Genomic DNA, 27,252 nt, shown 5'->3' with positions numbered 1-27,252 from the left:
GTGGGTTTCCTTCGGGTGCTCCGGTTTCTCCCACAGTCCAAAGACATGCAGGTTAGGTTAACTGGTGACTCTAAATTGACCGTAGGTGTGAATGTGAGTGTGAATGGTTGTCTGTGTCTATGTGTCAGCCCTGTGATGACTTGGCGACTTGTCCAGGGTGTACCCCGCCTTTCGCCCGTAGTCAGCTGGGATAGGCTCCAGCTTGCCTGCGACCCTGTAGAAGGATAAAGCGGCTAGAGATAATGAGATGAGATGAGATTATTGTCTTGGTACAAAATAGATGCTACATCATGGCATTGCCTTCATAGCTGCTCTATAGTTCTTACAGTGGTGCTTGAAAGTTTGTGAACCCTTTAGAATTTTCTATATTTCTGCATAAATATGACCTAAAACATCATCAGATTTTCACACAAGTCCTAAAAGTAGATAAAGAGAACCCAGTTAAACAAATGAGACAAAAATATTGTACTTGGTCATTTATTTATTGAGGAAAATGATCCAATATTACATATCTGTGAGTGGCAAAAGTATGTGAACCTCTAGGATGAGCAGTTCATTTGAAGGTGAAATTAGAGTCAGGTGTTTTCAATCAATGGGATGACAATCAGGTGTGAGTGGGCACCCTGTTTTATTTAAAGAACAGGGATCTATCAAAGTCTGATCTTCACAACACATGTTTGTGGAAGTGTATCATGGCACGAACAAAGGAGATTTCTGAGGACCTCAGAAAAAGTGCTGTTGATGCTCATCAGGCTGGAAAAGCTTACAAAACCATCTCTAAAGAGTTTGGACTCCACCATTCCACAGTCAGACAGACTGTGTACAAATGGAGGAAATTCAAGACCATTGTTACCCTCCCTAGGAGTGGTCTACCAACAAAGATCACTCCAAGAGCAAGGCGTGTAATAGTCGGCGAGGTCACAAAGGAACCCAGGGTAACTTATAAGCAACTGAAGGCCTCTCTCACATTGGCTAATGTTAATGTTCATGAGTCTACCATCAGGAGAACACTGAACAACAATGGTGTGCATGGCAAGGTTGCAAGGAGAAAGCCACTGCTCTCCAAAAAGAACATTGCTGCTCGTCTGCAGTTTGCTAAAGATCATCTAGACAAGCCAGAAAGCTATTGGAAAAATGTTTTGTGGATGGATGGGATCAAAATAGAACTTTTTGGTTTAAATGAGAAGCGTTATTTTTGGAGAAAGGAAAACACTGCATTCCATCATCAGAACCTTATCCCATCTGTGAAACATGGTGGTGGTAGTATCATGGTTTGGGCCTGTTTTGCTCCATCTGGGCCAGGACGGCTTGCCATCATTGATGGAACAATGAATTCTGAATTATACCAGCGAATTCTAAAGGAAAATGTCAGGACATCTGTTCATGGACTGAATCTCAAGAGAAGGTGGGTCATGCAACAAGACAACGACCCTAAGCACACAAGTCGTTCTACCAAAGAATGGTTAAAGAAGAATAAAGTTAATGTTTTGGAATGGCCAAGTCAAAGTCCTGACCTTAATCCAATGGAAATGTTGTGGAAGGACCTGAAGTGAGCAGTTCATGTGAGGAAACCCACCAATATCCCAGAGTTGAAGCTGTTCTGTATGGAGGAACGGGCTAAAATTCCTCCAAGCCGGTGTGCAGGACTGATCAACAGTTACCGCAAACGTTTAGTTGCAGTTATTGCTGCACAAGGGGGTCACACCAGATACTGAAAGCAAAGGTTCACATACTTTTGCCACTCACAGATATGTAATATTGGATCATTTTCCTCAATAAATAAATGACCAAGTATAATATTTTTGTCTCATTTGTTTAACTGGGTTCTCTTTATCTACTTTTAGGACTTGTGTGAAAATCTGATGATGTTTTAGGTCATATTTATGCAGAAATATAGAAAATTCTAAAGGGTTCACAAACTTTCAAGCACCACTGCAATACTGAAAGGATCTGGACAAAAACAGATTTGGAAAACTCTGCAGTAAGGATGTTTAAGTTGCATATGAGGAAAACAGAACTCTCAGATCTGCGATTTGAGGTCAGAGTTGGGGTGGCTAGGTTTTTTGTTGTTGTTTCCCCAAAGATGCCATGTGCTATCTTGTGCCACATGTAGCCACACCCTTGTCTCTAGCAATTAAAAATGGCCACCTGCTGAAGCAGGTATCAATACCTTATCAGAGCACAATGCACTACATTCATTCCGTTTCTATGTGGCTTATTCATTGCAGGTCATGAGTGAGCTTGAGCCAAACCCATTGGCCAAGAGGCGGGGTACACACTGGACAGGTTGCCAATCTGTATACAGAAAGACATTCACACTCACTTTAGAGTATCCAGTTAACCAAATCCACATGTCTTTGGACTGTGGGAGGAAACCAGAGCACCTTGAGGAAACCCATACAAGTATTAACCCTACATAGAAAGGCCCCAGTTGACCAGCAGATTCGAACCTGGAACCTACTTGCTGTGAAGCAACAATGCTAACCACTGCTCCACCGTGCCACCCCAATGGTGAACATCCATCCATCCATCCATCCATTATCTGTAGCCACTTGTCTTGTACAGGGTCACGGGCAAGCTGGAGCCTATCCCAGCTGACTATGGGCGAGAGGCGGGGTACACCCTGGACAAGTCGCCAGGTCATCGCAGGGCTCAATGGTGAAGATGTTCATCCATTTTCTGTTATTTTATTTCATACAAAAGGCATAACTTTTGAGAAGACACTATCAGCTCAGGTGTGCTGGAGTCTAATGACAGCTTTCTTTTGACAAGGGAATTGAGAATTCATATATCCAAGATGCTTTAACACTGTCACACTGTCAAGGAGTGCAGAAGTTAAGTTCATTCAGTGGTCTGCTACAAGTCCATTCACACTCTGTCAGTCATGAGTGTCTTGGTGGACAGTGAGCTCTCTCTCTCACTCTAGTGCTTCTATCTACTGTTTGTTTGTTTTTTACCAGTACATGATGATGAGAGATGCTGAGCACTTTTGGACATGTTGGAAAATAGGATGTGAAGGATCAGTTAATTAGACAGACAATCTCACTATCTACTCACAACCAGCTTCCTTAGAAGAGGAACTTCTGGAGGAAACAGCAGTCTGTATGTAAGTGTTCAGCATCACCATGATTTGATCTACATTTTCTCAATGTGAATGTTGCCTGTTCAGTCCCTTAAGGCATTACAAGTGGTGCAGAGCTGCTGGATAGCCGGATATTTCCAGAAATTAATTTGTATGTAGCAGTACATCTGCTCTCTATCCTAATAAACCTTCATCAAATCTTTCATCATACTGATAAAAAGCATAGGGAAGGACACCACCTTTCTATCAAAAGGGAAGTTATTTAGAGAGCTTTTACATGAATTCAGCACAAATTAAGCACAAAGATTTCATTCAAACACTGATCATATCAGTATAAGGGCTTGGTCTATCTGCAGTTTTCAGTAAATATCATGTTTATATGCAGTACACTTAGTATGAAACAGGAATTAAACCATGTATTTCATCTTGTACAAACAGATTAATTAGGTTTTTTCCTCTCTCTTCTAAACTATAATGCCCTCTATTGGCAAAAAATAGCATTACAAAAACTAGTTTTCGTGATTTTTTTTATTATCTCATCTCATCTCATCTCATCTCATTATCTCTAGCCGCTTTATCCTGTTCTACAGGGTCGCAGGCAAGCTGGAGCCTATCCCAGCTGACTACGGGCGAAAGGCGGGGTACACCCTGGACAAGTCGCCAGGTCATCACAGGGCTGACACATAGACACAGACAACCATTCACACTCACATTCACACCTACGGTCAATTTAGAGTCACCAGTTAACCTAACCTGCATGTCTTTGGACTGTGGGGGAAACCGGAGCACCCGGAGGAAACCCACGCAGACATGGGGAGAACATACAAACTCTGCACAGAAAGGCCCTCGCTGGCCACGGGGCTTGAACCTGGACCTTCTTGCTGTGAGGCGACAGCGCTAACCACTACACTACTGTGCCGTCTTTTATATATATATATATATATATATATATATATATATATATATATTTATTTATTTATTTATTTATTTATTTATTTATTTTTTTATGAGCATGAGCCATAATCTAAATTTGCTTTAAACTACAATCAGTAGTTAAACCCAAATCAGAAAAAGTTGGGAAGGTATGGAAAATTCAAATAAAAAAAAGAAAACAGTGATTTCTAAATTCACTTTGACTTGTATGAATGAACTCAAGATATTTTATGTTTTGGCTGGTCAACTTCATTTCATTTGTTAATATACATCCATTCCTGCTTTTCAGGCCTGTAACACTTTCCAAAAGAAGTTGGGACGGGGCAATTTAGGGCTAGTAATGAGGTAAAACAATTAAATAATGATGTGATTTGAAACAGGTGACGTCAACAGATGACTGTAATCATGATTTGGTACGAAATCAGTATCCAGGAAAGGCCGAGCGTTTGAGGAGCGAAGATGGACCAAGGATCTCCAGTTTGTCAACAAATGCATGAGAAAATTATTGAAATGTTTAAAAACAATGTTCTTCAAAGAAAGATAGGAAAGGATTTGGATATTTCACCCAATGTGGTACATAATATCATGAAATGATTCAAAGAATCTGGAGGAATTTGAGTGCATAAAGGGCAAGGGCACAAGCATAATCTGAACACGCGTGATCTCTGATCCCTCAGGCAGCACTGCATCAAGAACCCTCATTCACCTGTTGCTGACAGAACCACGTGGGCTTGGGATTACTTTGGCAAACCTTTGTCAAGCACTACAATATGAAGTTACAACCACAAATGCAAGTAAGAACTTTATTATGCAAAAAGGAAGCCTTATATTAACTGTGTCCTGAAATGCCATCAACTTCTCTGAGCTCTGAGGCATCTGGGATGGACCATCACACAGTGGAAATGTGTATTGTGGTCAGACAAATCAGTATTCCAGGTCTTTTTCATAAGAAATGGACACCATGTGCTCTGGACCAAAGATGAAAAGGACCATCCAGACTGTTACCAGCAACAAGTCCAAAAGCTAGGCTCTGTCATGGGATGGGGTTGTGTTAGTGCCCTTGGCAAAGGTAACTTACACTTCTGTGATGGCAGCATTAATGCAGAAAAGAACACTCAGATTTTGGAGCATCATATGCTGCCTTCAAGACAACATCTTTTCCAGGGACATTTCAAGACGACAATGCAAAAACATATTCTGCACACATTACAAAGGCATAGCTGTGGAATAAGAGAGTGCAGGTGCTGGACTGGCCTGCCGACAGTTTTGACCTGTCCCCAGTAGAGAATGCACAGTGAATTTTGAAACCAAAAAAATGTGAAAACAACAACCCCATACTGTTATACACCTTAAAACCAGTTTGCAGGAGGAATGGGACAAAATAACACCTGAAATGCTTCATCACTTGGTGTCATCAGTCCTTAAACATATTTTAAGTGTTGTGAGAAGAAACAGCAACACTATAACATGGTAAATGCTTTACTGTCCCAACATTTTTTTAATGTTACAAGAATCAAAAGTTGAAATGTGTTTATTTTGAAAAACTAAAGAATAAAATTTATGAGGGAAAACATCAAATAATATGATGTATTGTTTTGAGTGCAAAACAGCTTGAAGATTATTTACAAATCATTGTTTTTTTGTTTTAATTTCACTTTCATCATATCATCCCAACTTTTTCTGATATGGTGTTCTGTAAAATACAGTTCACAGATAATATTACAACCCCATTCCAAAAAAGTTGGGACAAAGTACAAATTGTAAATAAAAACGGAATGCAATAATTTACAAATCTCAAAAACTGATATTGTATTCACAATAGAACATAGACAACATATCAAATGTCGAAAGTGAGACATTTTGAAATTTCATGCCAAATATTGGCTCATGGGCGGCACGGTGGTGTAGTGGTTAGCGCTGTCGCCTCACAGCAAGAAGGTCCTGGGTTCGAGCCCCAGGGCTGGCGAGGGCCTTTCTGTGTGGAGTTTGCATGTTCTCCCCGTGTCCGCGTGGGTTTCCTCCGGGTGCTCCGGTTTCCCCCACAGTCCAAAGACATGCAGGTTAGGTTAACTGGTGACTCTAAATTGACCGTAGGTGTGAATGTGAGTGTGAATGGTTGTCTGTGTCTATGTGTCAGCCCTGTGATGACCTGGCGACTTGTCCAGGGTGTACCCCGCCTTTCGCCCGTAGTCAGCTGGGATAGGCTCCAGCTTGCCTGCGACCCTGTAGAAGGATAAAGCGGCTAGAGATAATGAGATGAGATGAGATATTGGCTCATTTGAAATTTCATGACAGCAACACATCTCAAAAAAGTTGAGACAGGGCAATAAGAGGCTGGAAAAGTTAAAGGTACAAAAAAGGAACAGCTGGAGGACCAAATTGCAACTCATTAGGTCAATTGGCAATAGGTCATTAACATGACTGGGTATAAAAAGAGCATCTTGGAGTGGCAGCGGCTCTCAGAAGTAAAGATGGGAAGAGGATCACCAATCCCCCTAATTCTGCGCCAACAAATAGTGGAGCAATATCAGAAAGGAGTTTGACAGTGTAAAATTGCGAAGAGTTTGAACATATCATCATCTACAGTGCATAATATCATCAAAAGATTCAAAGAATCTGGAAGAATCTCTGTGCGTAAGGGTCAAGGCCGGAAAACCATACTGGGTGCCCGTGATCTTCGGGCCCTTAGACGGCACTGCATCACATACAGGCATGTTTCTGTATTGGAAATCACAAAATGGGCTCAGGAATATTTCCAGAGAACATTATCTGTGAACACAATTCACCGTGCCATCCGCCGTTGCCAGCTAAAACGCTATAGTTAAAAGGAGAAGCCGTATCTAAACATGATCCAGAAGCGCAGACGTCTTCTCTGGGCCAAGGCTCATTTAAAATGGACTGTGGCAAAGTGGAAAACTCTTTTGTGGTCAGACGAATCAAAATTTGAAGTTCTTTATGGAAATCAGGGACGCGCTGTCATTCGGACTAAAGAGGAGAAGGACGACCCAAGATGTTATCAGCGCTCAGTTCAGAAGCCTGCATCTCTGATGGAATCGGATTGCATTAGTACGTGTGGCATGGGCAGCTTACACATCTGGAAAGACACCATCAATGCTGAAAGGTATATCCAGGTTCTAGAGCAACATATGCTCCCATCTAGACGACGTCTCTTTCAGGGAAGACCTTGCATTTTCCAGCATGACAATGCCAAACCACATACTGCATCAATTAAAGCATCATGGCTGCGTAGAAGAAGGGTCCGGGTACTGAACTGGCCAGCCTGCAGTCCAGATCTTTCACCCATAGAAAACATTTGGCGCATCATAAAACGGAAGATACGACAAAAAAGACCTAAGACAGTTGAGCAGCTAGAATCCTACATTAAACAAGAATGGGTTAACATTCCTATCCCTAAACTTGAGCAACTTGTCTCCTCAGTCCCCAGACGTTTACAGACTGTTGTAAAGAGAAAAGGGGATGTCTCACAGTGGTAAACATGGCCTTGTCCCAACTTTTTTGAGATGTGTTGTTGTCATGAAATTTAAAATCACCTAATTTTTCTCTTTAAATGATACATTTTCTCAGTTTAAACATTTGATATGTCATCTATGTTCTATTCTGAATAAAATATGGAATTTTGAAACTTCCACATCATTGCATTCCGTTTTTATTTACAATTTGTACTTTGTCCCAACTTTTTTGGAATCGGGGTTGTACTTGGAAATTCTTCCATTAACGTTAAACACTCAGAGCTCAATACCCAAATGAGTTTTGCTATTAAAATTTTTGTTTATATTTCGGTTTGTATCCCGCTACTGTTTTTTTTTTAAAGAAACCTATGAGGTTTTTTTCTGAACAACTTATCAAGTACCATTTAAAGCCCCAAATCAAAACTTTTGTATAGAAGCCATGAACCGCAAGAAATAAAATGCAGTGCTATGTCATTATTTTGATGTATGATTTCATTATTTCAAGATATTATGTTATGTTGAGTTATTCTATTTACATATTTTGACTCCTGATGGAATTCCAGAATGTCCGTAGCAGCCATTTTGACCATTTGAATGTAGTATGATTTTTCTTATAATTAAATCCTACCTGGGTCATCTCTCATCTCATCTCATTATCTCTAGCCGCTTTATCCTTCTACAGGGTCGCAGGCAAGCTGGAGCCTATCCCAGCTGACTACAGGCGAAAGGCGGGGTACACCCTGGACAAGTCGCCAGGTCATCACAGGGCTGACACATAGACACAGACAACCATTCACACTCACATTCACACCTACGGTCAATTTAGAGTCACCAGTTAACCTAACCTGCATGTCTTTGGACTGTGGGGGAAACCGGAGCACCTGGAGGAAACCCACGTGGAGAACATGCAAACACCACACAGAAAGGCCCTCACCGGCCACGGGGCTTGAACCCGGACCTTCTTGCTGTGAGGCGACAGCGCTAACCACTACACCACCATGCCGCCCAAGCCAGGTTCAATTATGCAAATACAGGTCATGCAAGACTGGTGAGTGCATGTAGATTTGGGCATGTTTACCATTTGCATCATAACAGAATTAAGATTTATTTATATCCAATAAAGGAAAAAAATGATAGCCATCAAAACATATTTTGGCTGTTTCATAGGAAAACCAATTATAAGTTACGGACTCATTTTCAGTTCTCACCTGCTCCACCACAGTTTGACATCATCTTGACACATCTCATGTGCGCTGACAATGTCTGTGCCCTTCAGGTCATCAGGCCTCTCCAGGTCAATAACAGCGTCATAGCTGCTGGACTGATCCACGTTCTGAACATCTTCATGTGTTTGACTGGGCTCAGTGAGTGCAGCAGTGCGAGACACGTCAGCTATTGCTACCCTTCTCATCTTCTGCCTGTCAGAGAGCTCAGAGGTTTGAGCCCAGGAGCTGTACTCCACGCCCAGTGTCAGCATCCGCCATGTTCTAAGTGTCACCAAGCGTGCAGCTGTAGTCGTAGAACAAACATGTTAGTCGGCTGCAAACAAATTACAAGCAATGGAAACTGCACTAAGCCTAATTTGCATTTTTAAAGGGTTTTATCAATTCTAGCCACACTCTATCCACAAAACCTGCAAGTTATTCTTTAAAGTAAGACCTAGAAATATACACTTATCCACCTGCTCTTTGATGCAGTTATCTAATCAGCCAATCCCTTGACAGCAGCACAATGCATAAAATCATGCAGATACAAATCAAGAGCTTCAGTTAATGTTCACTTCAAACATCAGAATGGGAAAAATTGTGATCTCAAAATGTGACTTTCTTTCACTGTGGCATGGGTGTTGGTTTGAGCCAGTTGGACTGGTTTGAGTATTTCAGAAACTGCTGACCTCCTGGGGTTTTCACACACAACAGTCTGTAGAGTTTACACAGACAGAATGGTACAAAAAACAGAGTGAGCAACAGTTCTGTGGGTGGAAACAAATGCGTTGTTGATAAGAAAGGTCAGAGGAAAATGGACAGATTGGTTCGAGCTTTTTTTTTCCAGGAAGGATATCATAACTCATATAATCACTCTTTACAACCATGGTGAGCAGAAAAGCATCTCAGCATACAACAGCAGATCATCACATTGGGTTCTACTCAAGAGCCAAGAACAGGAATCTTAGAATCAAGAACAAGTTCCTATTAAAATGGCAGGTGAGTGTAAAAGTCCCTTTCCAAATTCCAAAACGTACATTGTTTGCTTTTATATGTATGAAAATAGCTGAAATTCATTTTAAAGGCCATTTTCTAAGCAAATGTCAATGCAACAAATATTTCAGATGAAAGATTCAAATAGTATTGGCTGGTGTTGAGTGGTCGTCTTCGACTCATTCAATATCATGCTAGCTGAATGGAACATATCTGATATACCACGAAAAAAGCCAGCCAATATTATTATTATTATTATTATTATTATTATACATACACATTCCTTTCGGATGTTCAATGCGTCTTTCAATTTCAAAATTCTCTCAAAATCTTCCATATCTAATGAAGCAAACCTGGCGGCCATGTCTGTTTACAAATTGTCACAGTCGCTCGCTCGCGCAGAAGTTTTACGTCTCTAACGTGTGACGTCATGGCTTGACAACCATGCAATATCGTAAACCATATTCAACGCTCATTCTCCATTGGGTAAAGTGACGTAATACACGTCGGCTAAGCGATATGCTAACAATATTGCATGCTATCAAACCAAATAAATGAAACCTGCTAGTAGGGAATAGAATACATGTTTTTATTCCATTGAAAAAGTGTCCTTTATGTATAATAATGTAATTTAATGCTAATCTGATAATTTTCCGAGATACTGGTACCTTGTTAGAATCTACAGTAAACACCATTATTATGCCTTTATATCCATCACAATGTAAAGTGATATTTATTGCACAAAGGACTCATAAGGATTACATTTGCTGACTAGTTATACTGTTAAAATGGATTGTAAATAAGGAGTTAAACAGGACAGAGAGTACTTTTATTGGAAAATAATCACCATCAAGGTGATGTGGCTTAATGCAAAGCTGAAGTTTAGCATGTTCCAAAAACACTGCGACAACAACTCCTGAAGTATATCGTTTCCTCTTATACCGCTAACAATAATGATTTTTAATTTATGAAAGTACATTGCACATTTTCTCTGTTTAATGTTGTAGAACTGTGAAACGTCCACAAAAGAAATGATTTTCTGTTCACCTTTACATTTAACAGCTATAAACAGTCGTTCCCTCACCAGCAGCTCTTGAAGTTGATAACCCAAGACAACTCAAAACCCTTCCTTCTGAAGATTTTCCCATATCAGAGAACTAAAGTGCTACACCTTTACCTCGGATTCTGACAAAGCACTGACACTGGAGACTCCTTCCATAAATGTTAAACATCTCCTTAGAGAAAACATCACCATATCAACAAATAAACACATTTTAAACTCTGTTTATGCAGACATATTGGATATATTAAAATATTAGAACCAATAAGAATCGAGATTTCAACATCACTGTGGTATAAATAAGGTAAAAAGTAACCGTGACTAGAATTCAATTGTCTCTAAAATGTAAACAATAAAAGCAGTCCATCCTACATTCTTATTAACAACTATACTGATACACTACAATGTCACCACTGACTCATCGAAAATCATGCATATTAACCGAGTACGCAAAGTTAGCAGTTTAAGTGAATTCAGCTAAATATATTCTGCCAAAAAATGCATCCAACACTGGCAATGTTGAGGCTCAACCCAAGGTCAGTCCTACCATAAACCACACTTGATCTTCTTTCCAGCCATTTGGAGTTCGACTGTACATTTCCTCTCATGGTCATTCTTTCTTATTAATCTGAACTTGGCTTAGCATCCAATTCTTCAGAAGAAATTTTTCAAGTGTATGCACTTGAAGCCGTTGACCTTAACACACTTGCTACAAGACGATGAGAGCAGAGTAGCTTGGCCCGAGAGGAGCTCCAGCTCTGTGGAATGCGGAAAGGCAGTTCCTGTCCTGTGTATTAAGAGGCTTTATCTTGCCAAAAAGCCTCAGTACCCTGAATCAGCAACAAGTCTTAATTTTTTATCCATAATCAGGAAAACAACAAGTGTATGGTTTACAAAGCCTGCTGGTGGACAATTAGAGAGACTTCCTGCCAAACTGGAAGCAGGAATAATGGCACTAACCAAGTTTATTTAGTCCACTTAACCATTCCAGTTTGTTCCCACTGCCTTTTAAAAGTAGACAATTGAAGGCAAATCTATCCATCTATCCATTATCCAAAACCGCTTATCCTGTGCAGGGTTGGGGGCAAGCTGGAGCCTATCCCAGCTGACTACGGGTGAGAGGCGGGGTACACCCTGGACAAGTCACCAGGTCATCACAGGGCTGACACATAGAGACAAACAACCATTCACACTCACATTCACACCTACAGTCAATTTAGAGCCACCAGTTAGCATAACCTGCATGTCTTTGGACTGTTGGGGAAACCAGAGCACCCGGAGGAAACCCACACAGACACAGGGAGAACATGCAAACTCCACACAGAAAGGCCCCCGTCAGCCACTGGGCCCAAACCCAGAACCTTCTTGCTGTGAGGTGACAGTGCTAACCACTATACCACCATGCCACCCGGTCATAATCTACTTTTCTGCATTTTGTTGTTATAACCTGAAACCAAAATGGACTTAATACAGGCTTTGCAAGGTCATGTGAACCCACAGCAACAGTAACTATGTCACCATGACAAGAGACATGCTTGAAGTGCTTCATTCAGCTGAGTTAGTTGTTATTGATCGGTATGGGAATGTTTTGCGGCATTTTTGGATGTGCAAATCATTTTGAACGAAACAAAGACATCAGATTTTTAAATTTACCAAAAGTAATTCATCATCGGGGGAAAAAACTAGAGAGGTTTCTAAACATAGAAGGGAAAAATGAAAAAAAAATTCAGTGGGACTTTGTGTCAAAACGGAGAGGTCAAAAACCCCGATGGTATACTCCTGAACATGAGCAACACAGCAGCTTGGAACAGTCTAATCTTCATTGAGACTTAAAGTGCATTTATATTCGGGGATCCTTCGGAGTACGTTGTGCACACGCTTGGGACCCAGCCATTATGGGAAACACCTGATGCTGATTTGAGCACAATCAGCACATGCATATTAGGACACAGAGGCTTTGTGAAGTATTATCATAATCACGGTCACGTTAGTTTCTAGCCATGTTTATGACTCTGCTTTCAGTTTTATGTTTTTATTTTTTTGTAAATATTACGCCTGCTAATAAACACTCTTCCTGCATGGAGACCCGTCTACTGCCGCATACCTGACAGAAGATTTCGCAAAGTCTCTGTGAAAATAGTGTCCTTATTTGCACTCAAATCAGCATCAGGTGTTTCCCATAATGACTGGCTTCCAAGCGTGTGCACAATGCGCTCTGAAGGATCCCCGAATGTAAATGCACTTTAAGTCTTGGTGAAGGTTAGGCTGGGCCGAGCCACTGTGTTGCTCATGCTTACTTCACTGTATAAGAATACAGTGCATGAATATTGCTGCTGTTATGTTTTTTTTTTTTTTTTAATTCTTACCTTTGTGGAAATGAAGTGAGCATAAGTCTACCATAGGACTTTTGACCTCTCTGTTCGACACCATGTCCGGCTGAATGTTTTATCCCTTCTACATTTAGAAATCTATCTACTCCCCCCCGATGATGAATTACTTTTGGTAAACTAAAAAATCTAATGTCTTTGTTTTGTTCAAAACAAATCACACATCCAAAAAATGCAGCAAAACCTTCCCATACTGCTCAATAACAATTAACTCAGCTGAATGAAGCACTACAAGTGTGCCCCCTGTCATGGCGGCGTAGTTACCGTTGCTGTGGGGTAATGTGATAGTGCAAAGCCTCTATTGAGGATACATGTAATGAATCAGGTATTATTCGGTGAAGAAACCAAGAGGTAACATGATGTTACCACCACCATGCTTCACACTGGGGATGGTGTTCTCAAATTGATAAGCAGTGATGGATTTAGGGTTAAACTGCTAATATCTTTTGAACCACTCAACTTGAAATCATAATTTTTTTTTCTCTTGATTTCCTGGAAGGTGTAGGAGTGTTCTGAATGGTCACAAAATTTTGTTCACAGCATTGTGAAGCTAACCCAAACAATACTTCCCAAGGATGTTTCATCCATAACGTGAAAAAAAAAAATAATGTCACATGACCTAATGTTAACATCATTTGAGTTCATTTGCAGCTTGGGGTGGCTACTGAAAACAGGAAGTGACCAGTCTTGCCTTCAAAATGTACTATAGGTCACTAGGAATATATGCTGATGGTTTACGGTCATTTCGCACAAAAGTCTTCTCACACAAGTCATTTAGCATGAATCTAAAATCATTTCTAAAACAATAGGATAGATGAAGATTTTCACTTTTGCAATCCTTTTGTTCCTTTAAAGTGAGCATGTGCAAGAAACCAGTGTTGTTGTGTCTATTTTAATGACCTGTTGGTGGCAAATTTCATCTCCACCAAGGGATCTAAAACTGTTGTTGTAAGAACAATGGGATAGATGGCGAAGATTTTCACTTTTGCAATTCTATTGTTCCCTTTAAAGCTAGATGGCCTTTCAATTTCATAAAATCAGTGAAATTTGGTTCCTTCTAAAATTGGGTCATTATGATTAGATTAGATAATACATGTTTTTTCTGTAATATCTCAAAAAATAAAAAATCCCTAGGCCATTCTGTGGCTGGGAAGTTATTTAATCTGAAGGGATTCCCGAGCAAATAATGTGCATGAAATCGCTTGCTTCACGCAGTCAAGCAGACAGAGGAAGTCCGTGTGCACATGCGCAGGTTTACCTTCTTCTTTTGGGTTTTACGGCAGCTGGCATCCACAGTGTTGCATTACTGCCATCTACAGGTTTCCCTTGACCGTGCACTGACAGTTACATCATTCTGTCGCTAAATGAACAGCTGATCACACCGAGGTGCTCGCTGAATGCCGATATTTATTAGTTTGGTCCTGCGTTTCCTTTCCTTTGCAACATAACATCTTTGCTTCTCACTTTCCATTACTGTAGTCGGTCTTTCACGTATCGTTCACACACTCACGTCCTCCATGTTCCTCTCCTGTTTCAAATTTGTATCCCACAATGCCTTGCGTGAACAGGGAAAGCCCACCACATCATGCATGACGTAGTATCTTGAATTGGGTCATGATGAAGCAGGAAAAAATAGTGGAGAACTTAGGGCCACGTGGCCCTAAAGTCATTAATTGTTCTATTTTTAAAAAAAAGCTAATAAAGTTGGAAGTCTGAGATTTTAATTAAGTAGCTTTTGGTCCACTAAAGAAAAATAATTGGGTGTCAGGGAAAATTCTTTTTATGACCTACACTTGAAAAATCCAAAAGGCAGTATAGCTTTAAATCGAGCACTCTGTTAAGAATTTTTTAAAAGAAAGTTGTGAGCCGTCCAATTACTATAAAAGCAGAGGTTCACACGACTACAGATCATTCTATCACCTACATTTAAGCTTAATGAATTATATCTTGTGTTGTTTCCAAGTTGCCCGTTTTGGAACACCAAGAACCATGGTTTCTTGCATGGGATGATGATTGTTGTCGATGGCAGCACAAAAAAGTGTAAACACTGGAAAATCAAGTAGAGGTGCCATCATCCCCCAGCTTCCACATTCCTATCTCACCACCTGTTGCACCAAGCATGCAGTTGGAGAACACAAACAGTCAGCATGCCTATGTTACTTTAATATCAACATTATCATATTTCATTCATTATTACTCATCTGTTTTGCTCTTTCCACTTTTAATAAAAGTATACTCCTTACATCCTCGCATCTAACAACTCTGGTTTTCAGAGATAAAGATCGAAGTTAAAAAGATCATTGCATTAGCCATGTGGCTTGAGGTTACGTCACTCCAGGTCAGAGACGGTTTGGCCAGAAATAGACCCAGTTTTGCAAAGATCATCAATTCATTGCAAAAAGCAGAAAGGATGACTTGCTGTACGTCGTGGATGTAAGCAGCAAAGGGAAAGGCGCAATCGAGCGACATGCTAGCACAGATAAGCACAAAGGCAACAGTCAGAGAAAGTGCTTTTTCACTTTTAGCATTTTTCCGTGAAGCTTCATCGCCTAAAGTTGAAAAAATCTCCGTTGCAGAGCTTCATAAAGTTTATCAAAGTTGACCGAGAGACCTACACCGACTCATTCATAGCAAAAACGGTCACAGGAAAGGCTGAAAGTATCAAAAATAAACCTCAACCATGCTAAGTACACCAGAGTCTCATGATCTGTTATGGGTTTGGGTTTTTTTTTTTCTTTGGTCTTGGCTTCACTGAATATTGCAAAGTGTCCTCCTTTTACGTTCAGGTGTTATGGAAATGGCCATACTTGGACTAACATACAGGCGACATCAAACATGGTGAAATGCAATCACAACTTCCATTATTTAAAAACAAAAAACAACTTTTGACAGGAAGCCATAGCCTAAAGGTTAGAAAAGCAGCTCGAGGACCAAAAGGTTGCTGGTTCAATTCCCTGAAACATCAGAAATGGCTGAAGTGCTGTCCAGTTGTATGTCGTTCTGGCTAAGAGCGTCTGCTAAATGCCTGTAATGTTATCTTTAAACAAACATGATCAGTAGGTATTTAAAATAAAGATTAAAATGTTCTTTGAACTTGTGTTAACTGACTAGATTTGTGCGGAAAGACTTTTGTACTAAATTACCACATACCATGCTAACAATCCCAGTGGCTTCTGGTCTTCTTCCATCGGTAAGGGGTAGGGCCAAAAAGTCTTGGCCCCATGCTTGCAGGTATATTTATTATTATCGATCCATCCATCCATTATCTATAACCACTTATCCTGTGTAGAGTCGCGGGCAAGCTGGAGCCTATCCCAGCTGACTATGGGTGAGAGGCGGGGTACACCCTGGACAAGTCGCCAGATCATCGCAGGGCTGACACATAGACACAACCATTCACACCTATGGTCCATTTATTAACCTAACCTGCATGTCTTTGGACTGTGGGGAAAGCAGAGCACCCAGAGGAAACCAACACAAACACGGGGAGAACATGCAAACCCCACACAGAAAGGCCTCCGTCGGCCGCTGGGCTCAAACCTGGAACCTTCTTGCTGTGAGGCAACAACCGTGCTAACCACTACACCACCATATCCATTTTTTTTAACTTGCTGTCCCACAAAGTGTCACCTTTTATTAGAAGTATAATAGAATTTATTGGAGAAAAAAAATTACAACCACTTTCGTGTCTCATTTGAGAAAAACGTAGCGTTTTTCCCTCCATTCATTTTGCAGTGTTTTGGATCTACATGGCAGAATGAGCACAATGGTTGTGACTATACTATCAACATTAAAAAAAAAAAATAAGACAAAAGCTTCACCATCAACGTTAAATCATTAAATGTAACAAAATGGGTACAGGCTTACAATGTCATCTACAGTTAGAAAACTGGAGGTAAATTTAATAAAAAATAAGGAAAAAAACCAAACATCACTTGGTTAATCTTATTTCAGGATGTACTCTCACATTGAGTTATAAAAAAATAAAAACAAACAAAATCTTTGTTCAGCACCATTTGCAGTATTCAATAACCACAAATTCCCTAACCGAAATTCCTGTTGGACTACACATGGCCTTTAATGCCAAATGTTAAAGTTTCGACGTGATAATCATGAAGGAAAGACAGACCGCCGCTACGGAGATGTGTTCGTCCGCTCCTGGAGGTCATAAAGCAGGGCGGTCAGAAGTTTTCTCATGACCAGTTTACAGTTTCACAGCAATGAAACAGCATAAAAAAAGCTTTTCAGATTTATTCAGTAACATGCAGGAGCCAGCTCAAAGTGAGCAGTTTGTCTCTGAGGCTCACGGTCCCTCCCATGGTGTGTGCAGGATTACGAGAACGCATCCAGCAGATGGGAACTGATTGACAAACACTGGCAAATAAATAATGTCCAGCACCGATGAGAATTAACTACACACACAGATGGACAGGAGTCAACTGCGGGGAGGGGAAAAAAACAAACAAACAAAAAACAGACATGTTCATCACACAACCAGCTTTTTTTTTTCTTTTTAATAAAATGCAACATTTATTTGGGGAAATTTAAAATCAGAAAGAAAAAGATTTTCCAATTATTGAACATCATTCGGAATTTCAAAAGCTTCATCATATGTTCCTGCAGAATGAAGTCCTTGAGAAATGTCAGTGTGCCACAAGTGAGTGCATCTCACATCTGAAAACCTGTAGACAATCTGTAGAAAAAAGTAAAGTAAACGCACCACGGCTTTTGGATTGCGCGTGGATGTTGGGAACGTTAGAATATCATCATCATCATCTGCATGTTCTTCAAAGGACACGGAGTGACTCATGATCCTGCAGGGGCTCGAGGACAGCCTTGAGGACAACCTCTGCTTTCTGAGAGCCAATCTCGACAGCACCATAGTCACAGTTTATCCTCCGCTAATAAGAAATCTCTGTACATGTGCATAACCCTTCATCTGCAGTCCAACAAAGAGTTAAACCAACTCGGCTGCCTCTGCTAGGATTCCCCTGCTGGGGTGTGCGCGCGCTGGTGATGGCTGGTGGATGGAGGAGAAGGGCAGGAGAGTGTGGCAAAGCTCAGGTGGGGCTGGGTGGTGTGGTAGACGAGCTGGTATCTGGGAGGGTGGTGGCCTGCTGTTCTCCAGGTGTGCTGTCCGCCTGCTGCTGAGCGATCGCCGTTGCCGAGTGCTTACACTGAGACGAGCCGCACTGGCAGCTGAACAGTTTGCCCTTCACGTCCCAGAAATGATCACCATAATCAAACCTGGAGACAAGACAGTGTCATTTTTTTAAGGTGTACTTCATCTACACTGTCAGAAATAGGGGTACTATAGAGGGTACACTCTACGCTAACGTATCCCCTGCGGCTCATTATTGGACCTCAAGGTAACTGTGTGTACCTTTTTAGGACCAAAAGGTACATATAAATGTTCCCAATCAGTATATAAAGGGTACAAACCTTAGAGGGTACTGCCCCAGGGACAAACCGTTGTACCCCTAAAGTTCCAATAAACGTACTTTGTTTCCGGAGAGTGTACTTTAGACCTTTAACCCCCTGAGACTTGACCTGATGGAATTAAGAGTTAATCTGATGGGATTAAGAGTTGACGGTGGGAGGGGTTTTCACTCTTCTCATTGAATGGAATTTTTTACTCTTCTCATTGAATACCCCTCCCACTGCCAACCCTTTATCCCAAAACAATCGGACATACATTTTTTGATGGCCAGTTACCGTATTGGCTCGAATATAAGACGGTGTTTTTGTTGTAAAAAATAGCTCTTAAAAAGGGGGGTCGTCTTAAATTCGCGGACTAGACAAAATGCCGCCAAAAACGAAAGTGAGGACAGTGAGAGTGAGCAAAGTGAGGCTGAGGATCTCTGTGCTGAGTAGCTGTAATTTAGCAAACTACCCTTTCCACTGTTTCAGTTGTTTATTATTGTAAACCTTAATGTATTGTTTAATGCATTGTTTAAAGCATTTGCACTGTTCTGCAAATTTATTCCATATACCCGTAGGCTATGGGAAGTTAATGCATTGACATTCTGAAGTTTATGAACTTTCAATCTAAACCTGACAAATTTGTTGAATTAATGCAATTTAAATGTTTTAATTTGGCTTGTCTAGTAGCCTGCAGTTTAGCCTCTTTTTTACTTCTATGAAAAGTGTTCACGGAAATGAGACTGAAATGACCTCTATTTAAATGTGAAAAACAAAAGCCTCTAATTTTAAACAGAATTTTGAAATAAATACGCTTTATATGAATGAACATTTGGTCTTCAAAAAACTTTTTCCCCAAAGATGAACTTGGAAAAGGGGGGGTCGTCTTACATTCAGGGTCGTCTTATATTCGGGCCAATACGGTAATTGTCCAAATCAATGGAGCAGATTTAAGTTTTTGTGCTTGATCCATTCCTAAGACTGAATAGAATCACCTCAAGTGACCAAAACGATTCGTCACAATGGGTAAGGTCATGTTTTTTTTCACACATTCCAACACAATTCTAAAACTGCTTTTTACAACATCATTCATCTGTCTTTTTTTTTTAAAGTACAATCATGACATACATACTACAGAGATATTATTGTAGCTGAATTTGTGCTGGATACAAAAAGTCATATGACTTTGAAAATACTGCTTAGATTTGTTGAAATTGACGAAATCGGAGCATAGTAAAATCATTAGAGTGCCAGAAAATACTCTCAGACCCCATTAATCTGTTGATAGTTATGTTTAATGTTGGAAAACATTAGACAAGTTAGTTCCGTTCCTGTTATCATTCATGTTACAGCAGCGATTAACAATCGTTCCATCACTATCTTTCGATTACGTTCATTATGTCTTATATTGAATATTGTTAGTTTTTTCTTTTTTATCAGGCATCTAATTTTTTAAGTTTGTTTACCTGACATGTTTCGACGTACGACTGTCGTCTTCCTCAGAGTGTCACTGGATGTTATTGGTGACGCATCTTTTATCAGCTGATGTTTCCGAAGGCGTGGCCTTCCTGTCTGGATTGACAGGTCAGTCACGCCTTCTACTGTCAGTTCGTCCCCTGCAAGATGGCACTCCAGGTATGGGAGAGCATGTATGCTCCCTCATCTCGGTTGATGGTCCTCAGACTTCGCTTACGGATCTCTATTACGGATCCGCACAGAAGATAATAAACATCAGCGCTGGATCAGGGAGGCCATAGAGATCCGTAAGCGAAGTCCGAGGACCATCAACCGAGATGAGGGAGCGTACATGCTCTCCCATACCTGGAGTGCCATCTTGCAGGGGACGAACTGACAGTAGAAGGCGTGACCGACCTGTCAATCCAGACAGGAAGGCCACGCCTTCGGAAACATCAGCTGATAAAAGATGCGTCACCAACAACATCCGGTGACACTCTGAGGAAGACGACAGTCGTACGTCGAAACATGTCAGGTAAACAAACCTAAAAAATTAGATGTCTGATAAAAAAGAAAAAACTAACAACGTTCCATCACTAGCCTAACTTTTTTTCCCACTGATGAAGTTAGAAAAAGTCCTGAAAAAAATAGTGTTAAAGCACTGATACTGGAGACTCCTTCCATAAATGTTAAACAAACATCTCATTACAGAAACTACACCGATCAGCCACAAAAGTAAAAAACACCAACAAGTAAATAAGCAAATGCTGAAAAAAAAAAAAAGTTAATGCTGGCTACACCAGAAAGGTGTCAGCATGAACTTTTTCAGCAGTTTGTGCTCCAGGAGCTCTTCTGTAAGATTGGACCATATGGGCTCGCCCATTTTTCCTGCTTCCAACACATTAGCTTCAAGAACTGACCGTTCTCTTGCTGCCTAATAAATCCCACCCCTTGTCAGGTAGCATTGTAATGAGATAATCAATGTTTTTCACTTCACCTGTCAGTGGTCATAATGTTAATGCTGACACCTTTCTGTTTTCACCAGCATTAACTTTTCCAGCAGTTTCTGCTACACTAGCTCTTCTGTAGGACTGGACCACATGGGCTAGCCTTCGTGATCCATGAGAATCAAATCAATGAGCCTTCGACACCCATGACCCTGTCGCCAGTTCACTAGTTGTCCTTTGAATCCTTGGACCACTTTTGGTCGGTACTAACCACTGCATACTGGGAACACCCCACAGGATGTGCCATTTTGGAGATGCTCAGACCCGGTCATCTAGCCATCACAATTTGGCCCTTGTTAAAGTCACTCAAATCCTTACGCTTGCCCATTTTCCCTGCTTCCGACACATCAACTTCAAGAACTGACTCTTCTCTTGCTGCCTAATATATCCCACCCCTTGACAGGTGCCTTTGTAATGAGATAAATCAAATGTTATTCACTTCACCGGTCAGCGTTTTTAATTTTATGGCCGATCGGTGTGTGTTATGTTTTTGTTAAATAAAGCATGTTCTAATTTGTCTATCAATCATCTTGAATGTTGAGCCCATATTAGATTTGCTGTTACTATAGAAACAATGTACGTAAATTGATATAAAATCCTGTGATTAATTTGCGCTAATGCAAACTACTACTCTCACTCAGGATCTTTCTACTTTATTATTATCATCATCATCATCATCCTAACGATTTTAGGACACTACTTTTCTCTCAGTTTTCAACCAATCATCACCAAATTTCACATGAAGAATATCTCTGGGCTGAATTAAGTTACTATGACTTTTGGTGCTGATCTGGATCACTGAACCAGAATGATCCATGAAAAACGGGCTTTTCCCCCCCCTCACTAAGTGTCATTCTCCATCTCTTACCATTCCAGATCTACAGGGTACGGAGACCATACGTCCCAGTTTGTAAGTGCTAGCACAAATCACTGTGACTTTAGTCACAGTATCTATCTAGTTTGAATTGCTGTTATAGAAAATTAATTCCAACCAAACAGCTTTTCAAACTCGACATAAAAGTGTCGAAGCCAAACATTCTGATCTTAAAAAGTACACCCCACCCCTCCAAAAAAAGACTGAATGAAACGCCATACTCAAAATGTCCCAAATTTTGCAAATATATTCTGTTCCACCATCTATATTTACCCCTCATTAGACTACACTGATGAGAAGCTAACGAGAAGCTAATGACTGCAGATTAGTGGTACTGTTCGGGGAACGCAGAGGCACGGCTCACCCTAGCTCGTCTCCGGCGCTGATGTTCTTGCTGGCGAAGAACGCGATGTGCGGGAAGCGCAGGTCCTGGTGGGAGGTGAACACTCGGCAGGGGAACAGGTTCGGCTCGCAGTGGTGGTTTATGAACCGGCTGATGTTGCCATAGAAACGGGCATCGATACAATACATATCGCCAACCTGCAAGAAAAAAAAAAAGAGGAGGGAACGTTTGTTCATGAGTGGGGTTAAGAATAACTAGGGATGACGAAAACAGATTTAAATCAGCCTTAAAGACTGAAATAGCAGCAGCTTCCTGTGGCATCAGATCAAAGCAGTCCTGTGGTTTGGTGTGCAGTAATATTAGCTTGCACTAATGAGCAAAATGCTACGGTAAGTGCATTGACTGTAGGAAGAGCAAGTATAGTAAATTAATTTCTTAGAGATCTTTGTACTGGTTAACACACAGCTATAAGTCCTAGTGAAGCGTGAACGTCAAAGGTAACCTTCTGCACATGCACTGAAAACACAGCTACAATGGGATACTCCATAAACCCAAGGTTTAAACCAGGGCTGTCGAAGTCAACACGATAACACGTTAATGCAAATTCCTCTTTTAACGCCATTAATTTTTTCTGACGCACAATTAACACATGCACGTTTTGTGCCCCTCTGGCGTAGTTTGGGAAATCAGGAAGTGACATAGCGTGAGCGAGCAACATAGCTGGTTGGTGCAAGTCGTGATAAAATGCATTTATGTACAGAATCAACTTACACTGTTGCATTCTGACTGTTTACATAAAATGTGTGGTTTTATATACTTTTGATGGCCCAGAAGGGGGACAATTCATCCACCCAAAGATGACGTGTGACAGTGAGTGTGTTTTATTCTGAGAAATTTGTGAGTGATGTAAAAGTGTTTAGAAATGCAGCATATTTACCAGCGAGTTATTGCCCTTTACTGGAAAACATCTTTATGAGCTGTGTGCCTGAACAAATATATTTGTATTTTTAGTTTCTTTATTTAAAGATAGCCACTGCTGTTGTCCAGAGTCCACATCACCGAGTTCGTTTAGTTTATTTTATTGCATAATTGGAGCTGGGCGGCACGGTGGTGTAGTGGTTAGCGCTGTCGCCTCACAGCAAGAAGGTCCTGGGTTCGAGCCCAGTGGCCAACGGGGGTCTTTCTGTGCGGAGTTTGCATGTTCTCCCCGTGTCTGCGTGGGTTTCCTCCGGGTGCGCCGGTTTCCCCAACAGTCCAAAGACATGCAGGTTAAGTTAATTGGTAGCTCTAAATTGACCATAGGTGTGAATGTGAATGGTTGTTTGTGTCTATGCGTCAGCCCTGCGATGACCTGGCGACTTGTCCAGGGTGTACCCCGCCTCTCGCCCATAGTCAGCTGGGATAGGCTCCAGCTTGCCCGCGACCCTGCACGGGATAAGCGGTTATGGATAATGGATGGATATTGCATCGTTTGAGGCTGGAAGTTAAGTCCAGAACTCGAGGAAAATACTATATTGTTTTGTTCACACTGAATTGTGCTAAACCCATAAAATTATAAAGTTAAAGGGATAGTTCGGGATTTTTGACATGAATCTATATGGTATCCCCGTCAGCAGTGTCGTGCATCCACACTGACTTACCCCCGACAGTGTTCTGTGAGCCTAGATATTGTACAGTGTTGGTCAGTGCACAAGTAGTTCCGGCAGGTTTCCTGGGGTCTGCAAAGTAACACGTTTTTCTTCTCAAAACAGCTCGTGTTCGAATGAGTGATTTATTAGCATAACAAAACCCTTGTAGTCCAAAAAGTCACACCTTGTAATTGCTTGGGGCTACTTTCTCTCAATAGCGATCAGTGCGCGCTGTCACTGTTAACAGTTGTGTGCGAGCTAGCCAACAACTTTCATTAGTTGTTCGACAGTGTTTAGCAGCAGCAAATTGCTTTCCTCCTCAGTATACAAGTGCGCTTCCATGGCAGGGAAAAAGAAACTACCACTGCTGCCTATGTAGTGCCCTATTTATAAAAATAGGAGTCATTCAGGATTCAGCCATGACACGGAGCAAAAACATGGCTGAATCCTGAATGACTCCTATTTGTATAAATAGGGCACTACATAGGCAGCAGTGGTAGTTTCTTTTTCCCTGCCATGGAAGCGCACTTGTATACTGAGGAGGAAAGCAATTTGCATTACAGCCGTGAAGCAGCTCGGCTCAGCTTTCCCTTTCGGGCGCTCTCATTTTCTGTTAGAATTTGGTAAAGAAAAAATAATAATAATAAATATTATTTACCAGGGCGGCACGGTGGTGTAGTGGTTAGCGCTGTCGCCTCACAGCAAGAAGGTCCTGGGTTCGAGCCCCGGGGCCGGCGAGGGCCTTTCTGTGTGGAGTTTGCATGTTCTCCCCGTGTCCGTGTGGGTTTCCTCCGGGCGCTCCGGTTTCCCCCACAGTCCAAAGACATGCAGGTTAGGTTAACTGGTGACTCTAAATTGACCGTAGGTGTGAATGTGAGTGTGAATGGTTGTCTGTGTCTATGTGTCAGCCCTGTGATGACCTGGCGACTTGTCCAGGATGTACCCCGCCTTTCGCCCGTAGTCAGCTGGGATAGGCTCCAGCTTGCCTGCGACCCTGTAGAAGGATAAAGCGGCTAGAGATAATGAGATGAGAATGAGATGAGATTATTTACCAGCTTACTGGGTCCATGAACATAAATCTGACAGCTAACAAGGTCGGGATATAAACGAATCGAATACAAACCACCCGCCGGGACTCCTACTTATGCGGCTCCAGCTTATCCTTGAAGCTGGAGCCGCAGCTGGATGAAGCCGGCAGCGCGCAGGAAAATAGCGCCAAGCGATTTCGAGGTCTGACTTTTTATTTGCTAACGGTTTTGTGATGCAAATATATCACTCTTTTGAACACATACTGTTTTGAGACGAAAAACGTTTTACTTTCGTGACCCCAACAAACTTGCCGGACTACTTTCGTCTGGACCAAAACTGGACAAGAACTGGACTCGCAGGATGCTGTCAGGGGTAAGTCAGTGTGTTTGCACGACACTATTGATGGGGATGCCATACAGATTCATGTCAAAAATCCCGAACTATCCCTTTAACACTGCTTTATTTTTTAAATGCAGTAGGGGAATAAAATACCCACAACAATAATTTTTTGCTGTGTCCAGCCTGATCCTTCCTGATATCCTGCCACGTACATTTACATAAAGCAAATATATTTGTCCACTTCCACTCGCCAAAAAGTTGAAAAATATCCCTTTAAGGTACATTTAGAACATGTGTGATTAATCACAAATTAATTATGGACAATAATGCGATTAAATATTTTAATCAATTGACAGCCCTAGTTTAAACCATTTACAGTGCCTTGCAAAAGTATTCATCCCTCTTAGTGTTTGTCCTGTTTTGTCCCATTACAAGCTGCTATTAAAATGGATTTTTGAGGGGTTAGCAACATTTGATTTACACAACATGCCTACCACTTTAAAAGTGCACTTTTTTTAAATAAATTGTGACACAAACAATAATTAAGATGAACAAACAGAAATCTGGAGCGTGCAGAGGTATTCACGCCCCAAAGTCAATACTTTGTAGAGCCACCTTTTGCTACAATTACAGCTGCAAGTCTCTTGGGGTATGTCTCTATTAGCTTAGCACATCTAGCCACTGGGATTGTTACCCATTCCTCAAGGCAAAACTGTTCCAACTCCAAGTTAGATGGGGTGTGCTGGTGTACAGCACTCTTCAAATTATGCCACAGATTCTCAATTGGATTGAGGTCTGGGCTTTGATTAGGCCATTCCAAGACATTTAAATGTTTCCCTTTAAACCACTCCAGTGTAGCTTTAGCAGTATGTTTAGGGTCATTGTTCTGCTAGAAAGTGAACCTTCATTCCCAGTCTGAAACCTGTGGCTGACTCAAACATGTTTTCCTCCAGAATTGCCCTGTATTTCATGCCATCCAGCTTTCCTTCAGTCCTGACCAGCTTTCCTGTCCCTGCAGATGAAAAACATCCCCACAGCATGATGCTGCCACCACCGTGCTTCAGTGTAGGGATGGTGTTCTCAGGGGGTTGTTTGCGCCACACATAACATTTCCCATGATGGCCAAAAAGTTACATTTTTGTCTCATTTGACCAGAGAATCTTCTTCCATGTGTTTGGGGACTCTGCCACACGCTGTTGGGCAAACCACAAACGTGTTTTCTTCAGCAATGGCTTTTTTCTAGCCACTCTTCCATAAAGCCCTGCTCTGTGGAGTGTATAGCTTAAAGTGGTCCTATGGACAGATACTCCCATCTCCGCTGTGGATCTTTGCAGCTCCTTCAGTGTTATCTTTGGTGTTTTTATTGCATCTCTGATTAATACCCTCCTTGCCCAGTCTGTGAGTTTTGGTGGGCGGCCTTCTCGTCAGGTTAGTAGTGGTGCCGCATTCTTTCCATTTTGCTATAATGGATTTAAATGGTGCTCCGTGGGATATTCATCACCTAACCCTGATCTATACTTCACAACTTTGTCTCTGACCTGTTTGGAGCACTCCTTGGTTCTCATGTTGCTTGCTTAGTTGTGTTGCAGAGTCAGGGTCCTTCCAGAACAGGTTGATTTATACAGCCATCATGTGACCCTTTGATTGCACACAGGTGGATCTTAAATTAACTAATTATATGACGCATGAAGTGAATTGATTGGACCAGCTCTAATTTAGAGCTGAAAGGGGTGAATACCTATGTACACTCCAGATTTCAGTTTTTTTCATCTTAATTATTGTTTGTGTCACAATAAAAAACAATGTGCACCTTTAAAGCTGTTGGCATGGTGTGTAAATCAAAATGGTGCTAACCATCCAAAAATCCATTTTAATTCCAGCTTGTAATGCGACAAAACAGGACAAACACCAAGGGGGATGAATACTTTTGCAAGGCACTGTATATCTGCTAATAACACCACCACCACAAACGATAAATGTGTATACTATTATATTTTACAGGACAACAACCTGGTGTCATCATTTT

At 41.2% G+C, this 27,252-nt stretch overlaps 2 protein-coding genes across 10 annotated transcripts in view; both read right to left on the bottom strand.

Annotated features, from left to right (window-relative positions):
* The window catches only part of cacna1bb (calcium channel, voltage-dependent, N type, alpha 1B subunit, b), a 320,447-nt gene extending 309,028 nt beyond the window's left edge, over positions 1-11,419 (bottom strand). For all 9 annotated transcript variants that reach the window (XM_060935527.1, XM_060935526.1, XM_060935532.1 and 6 more), the window contains exons 1-2: positions 11,291-11,419; positions 8,694-8,994 (exon numbers count right to left, since the gene is read on the bottom strand). In XM_060935527.1, the coding sequence (XP_060791510.1) occupies positions 8,694-8,994; positions 11,291-11,357 (368 nt within the window). In that variant the 5' untranslated portion in view covers positions 11,358-11,419. The remainder of the gene's footprint in view (positions 1-8,693; positions 8,995-11,290) is intronic.
* Positions 11,420-16,761: 5,342 nt separating this feature from the next.
* The window catches only part of ehmt1b (euchromatic histone-lysine N-methyltransferase 1b), a 66,045-nt gene continuing 55,554 nt past the window's right edge, over positions 16,762-27,252 (bottom strand). The window contains 2 exon segments of the mRNA XM_060935525.1: positions 16,762-18,377; positions 22,252-22,427. Coding sequence (XP_060791508.1) covers positions 18,191-18,377; positions 22,252-22,427 — 363 coding nt within the window. The 3' untranslated portion in view covers positions 16,762-18,190.

The sequence above is a fragment of the Neoarius graeffei genome, chromosome 12 (assembly GCF_027579695.1).
Source record: "Neoarius graeffei isolate fNeoGra1 chromosome 12, fNeoGra1.pri, whole genome shotgun sequence".
NCBI classification, from domain to species: domain Eukaryota; kingdom Metazoa; phylum Chordata; class Actinopteri; order Siluriformes; family Ariidae; genus Neoarius; species Neoarius graeffei.
The sequence above is the reverse complement of the archived record's forward strand: the minus strand, read 5'-3'. Positions and strand labels throughout refer to the sequence as shown.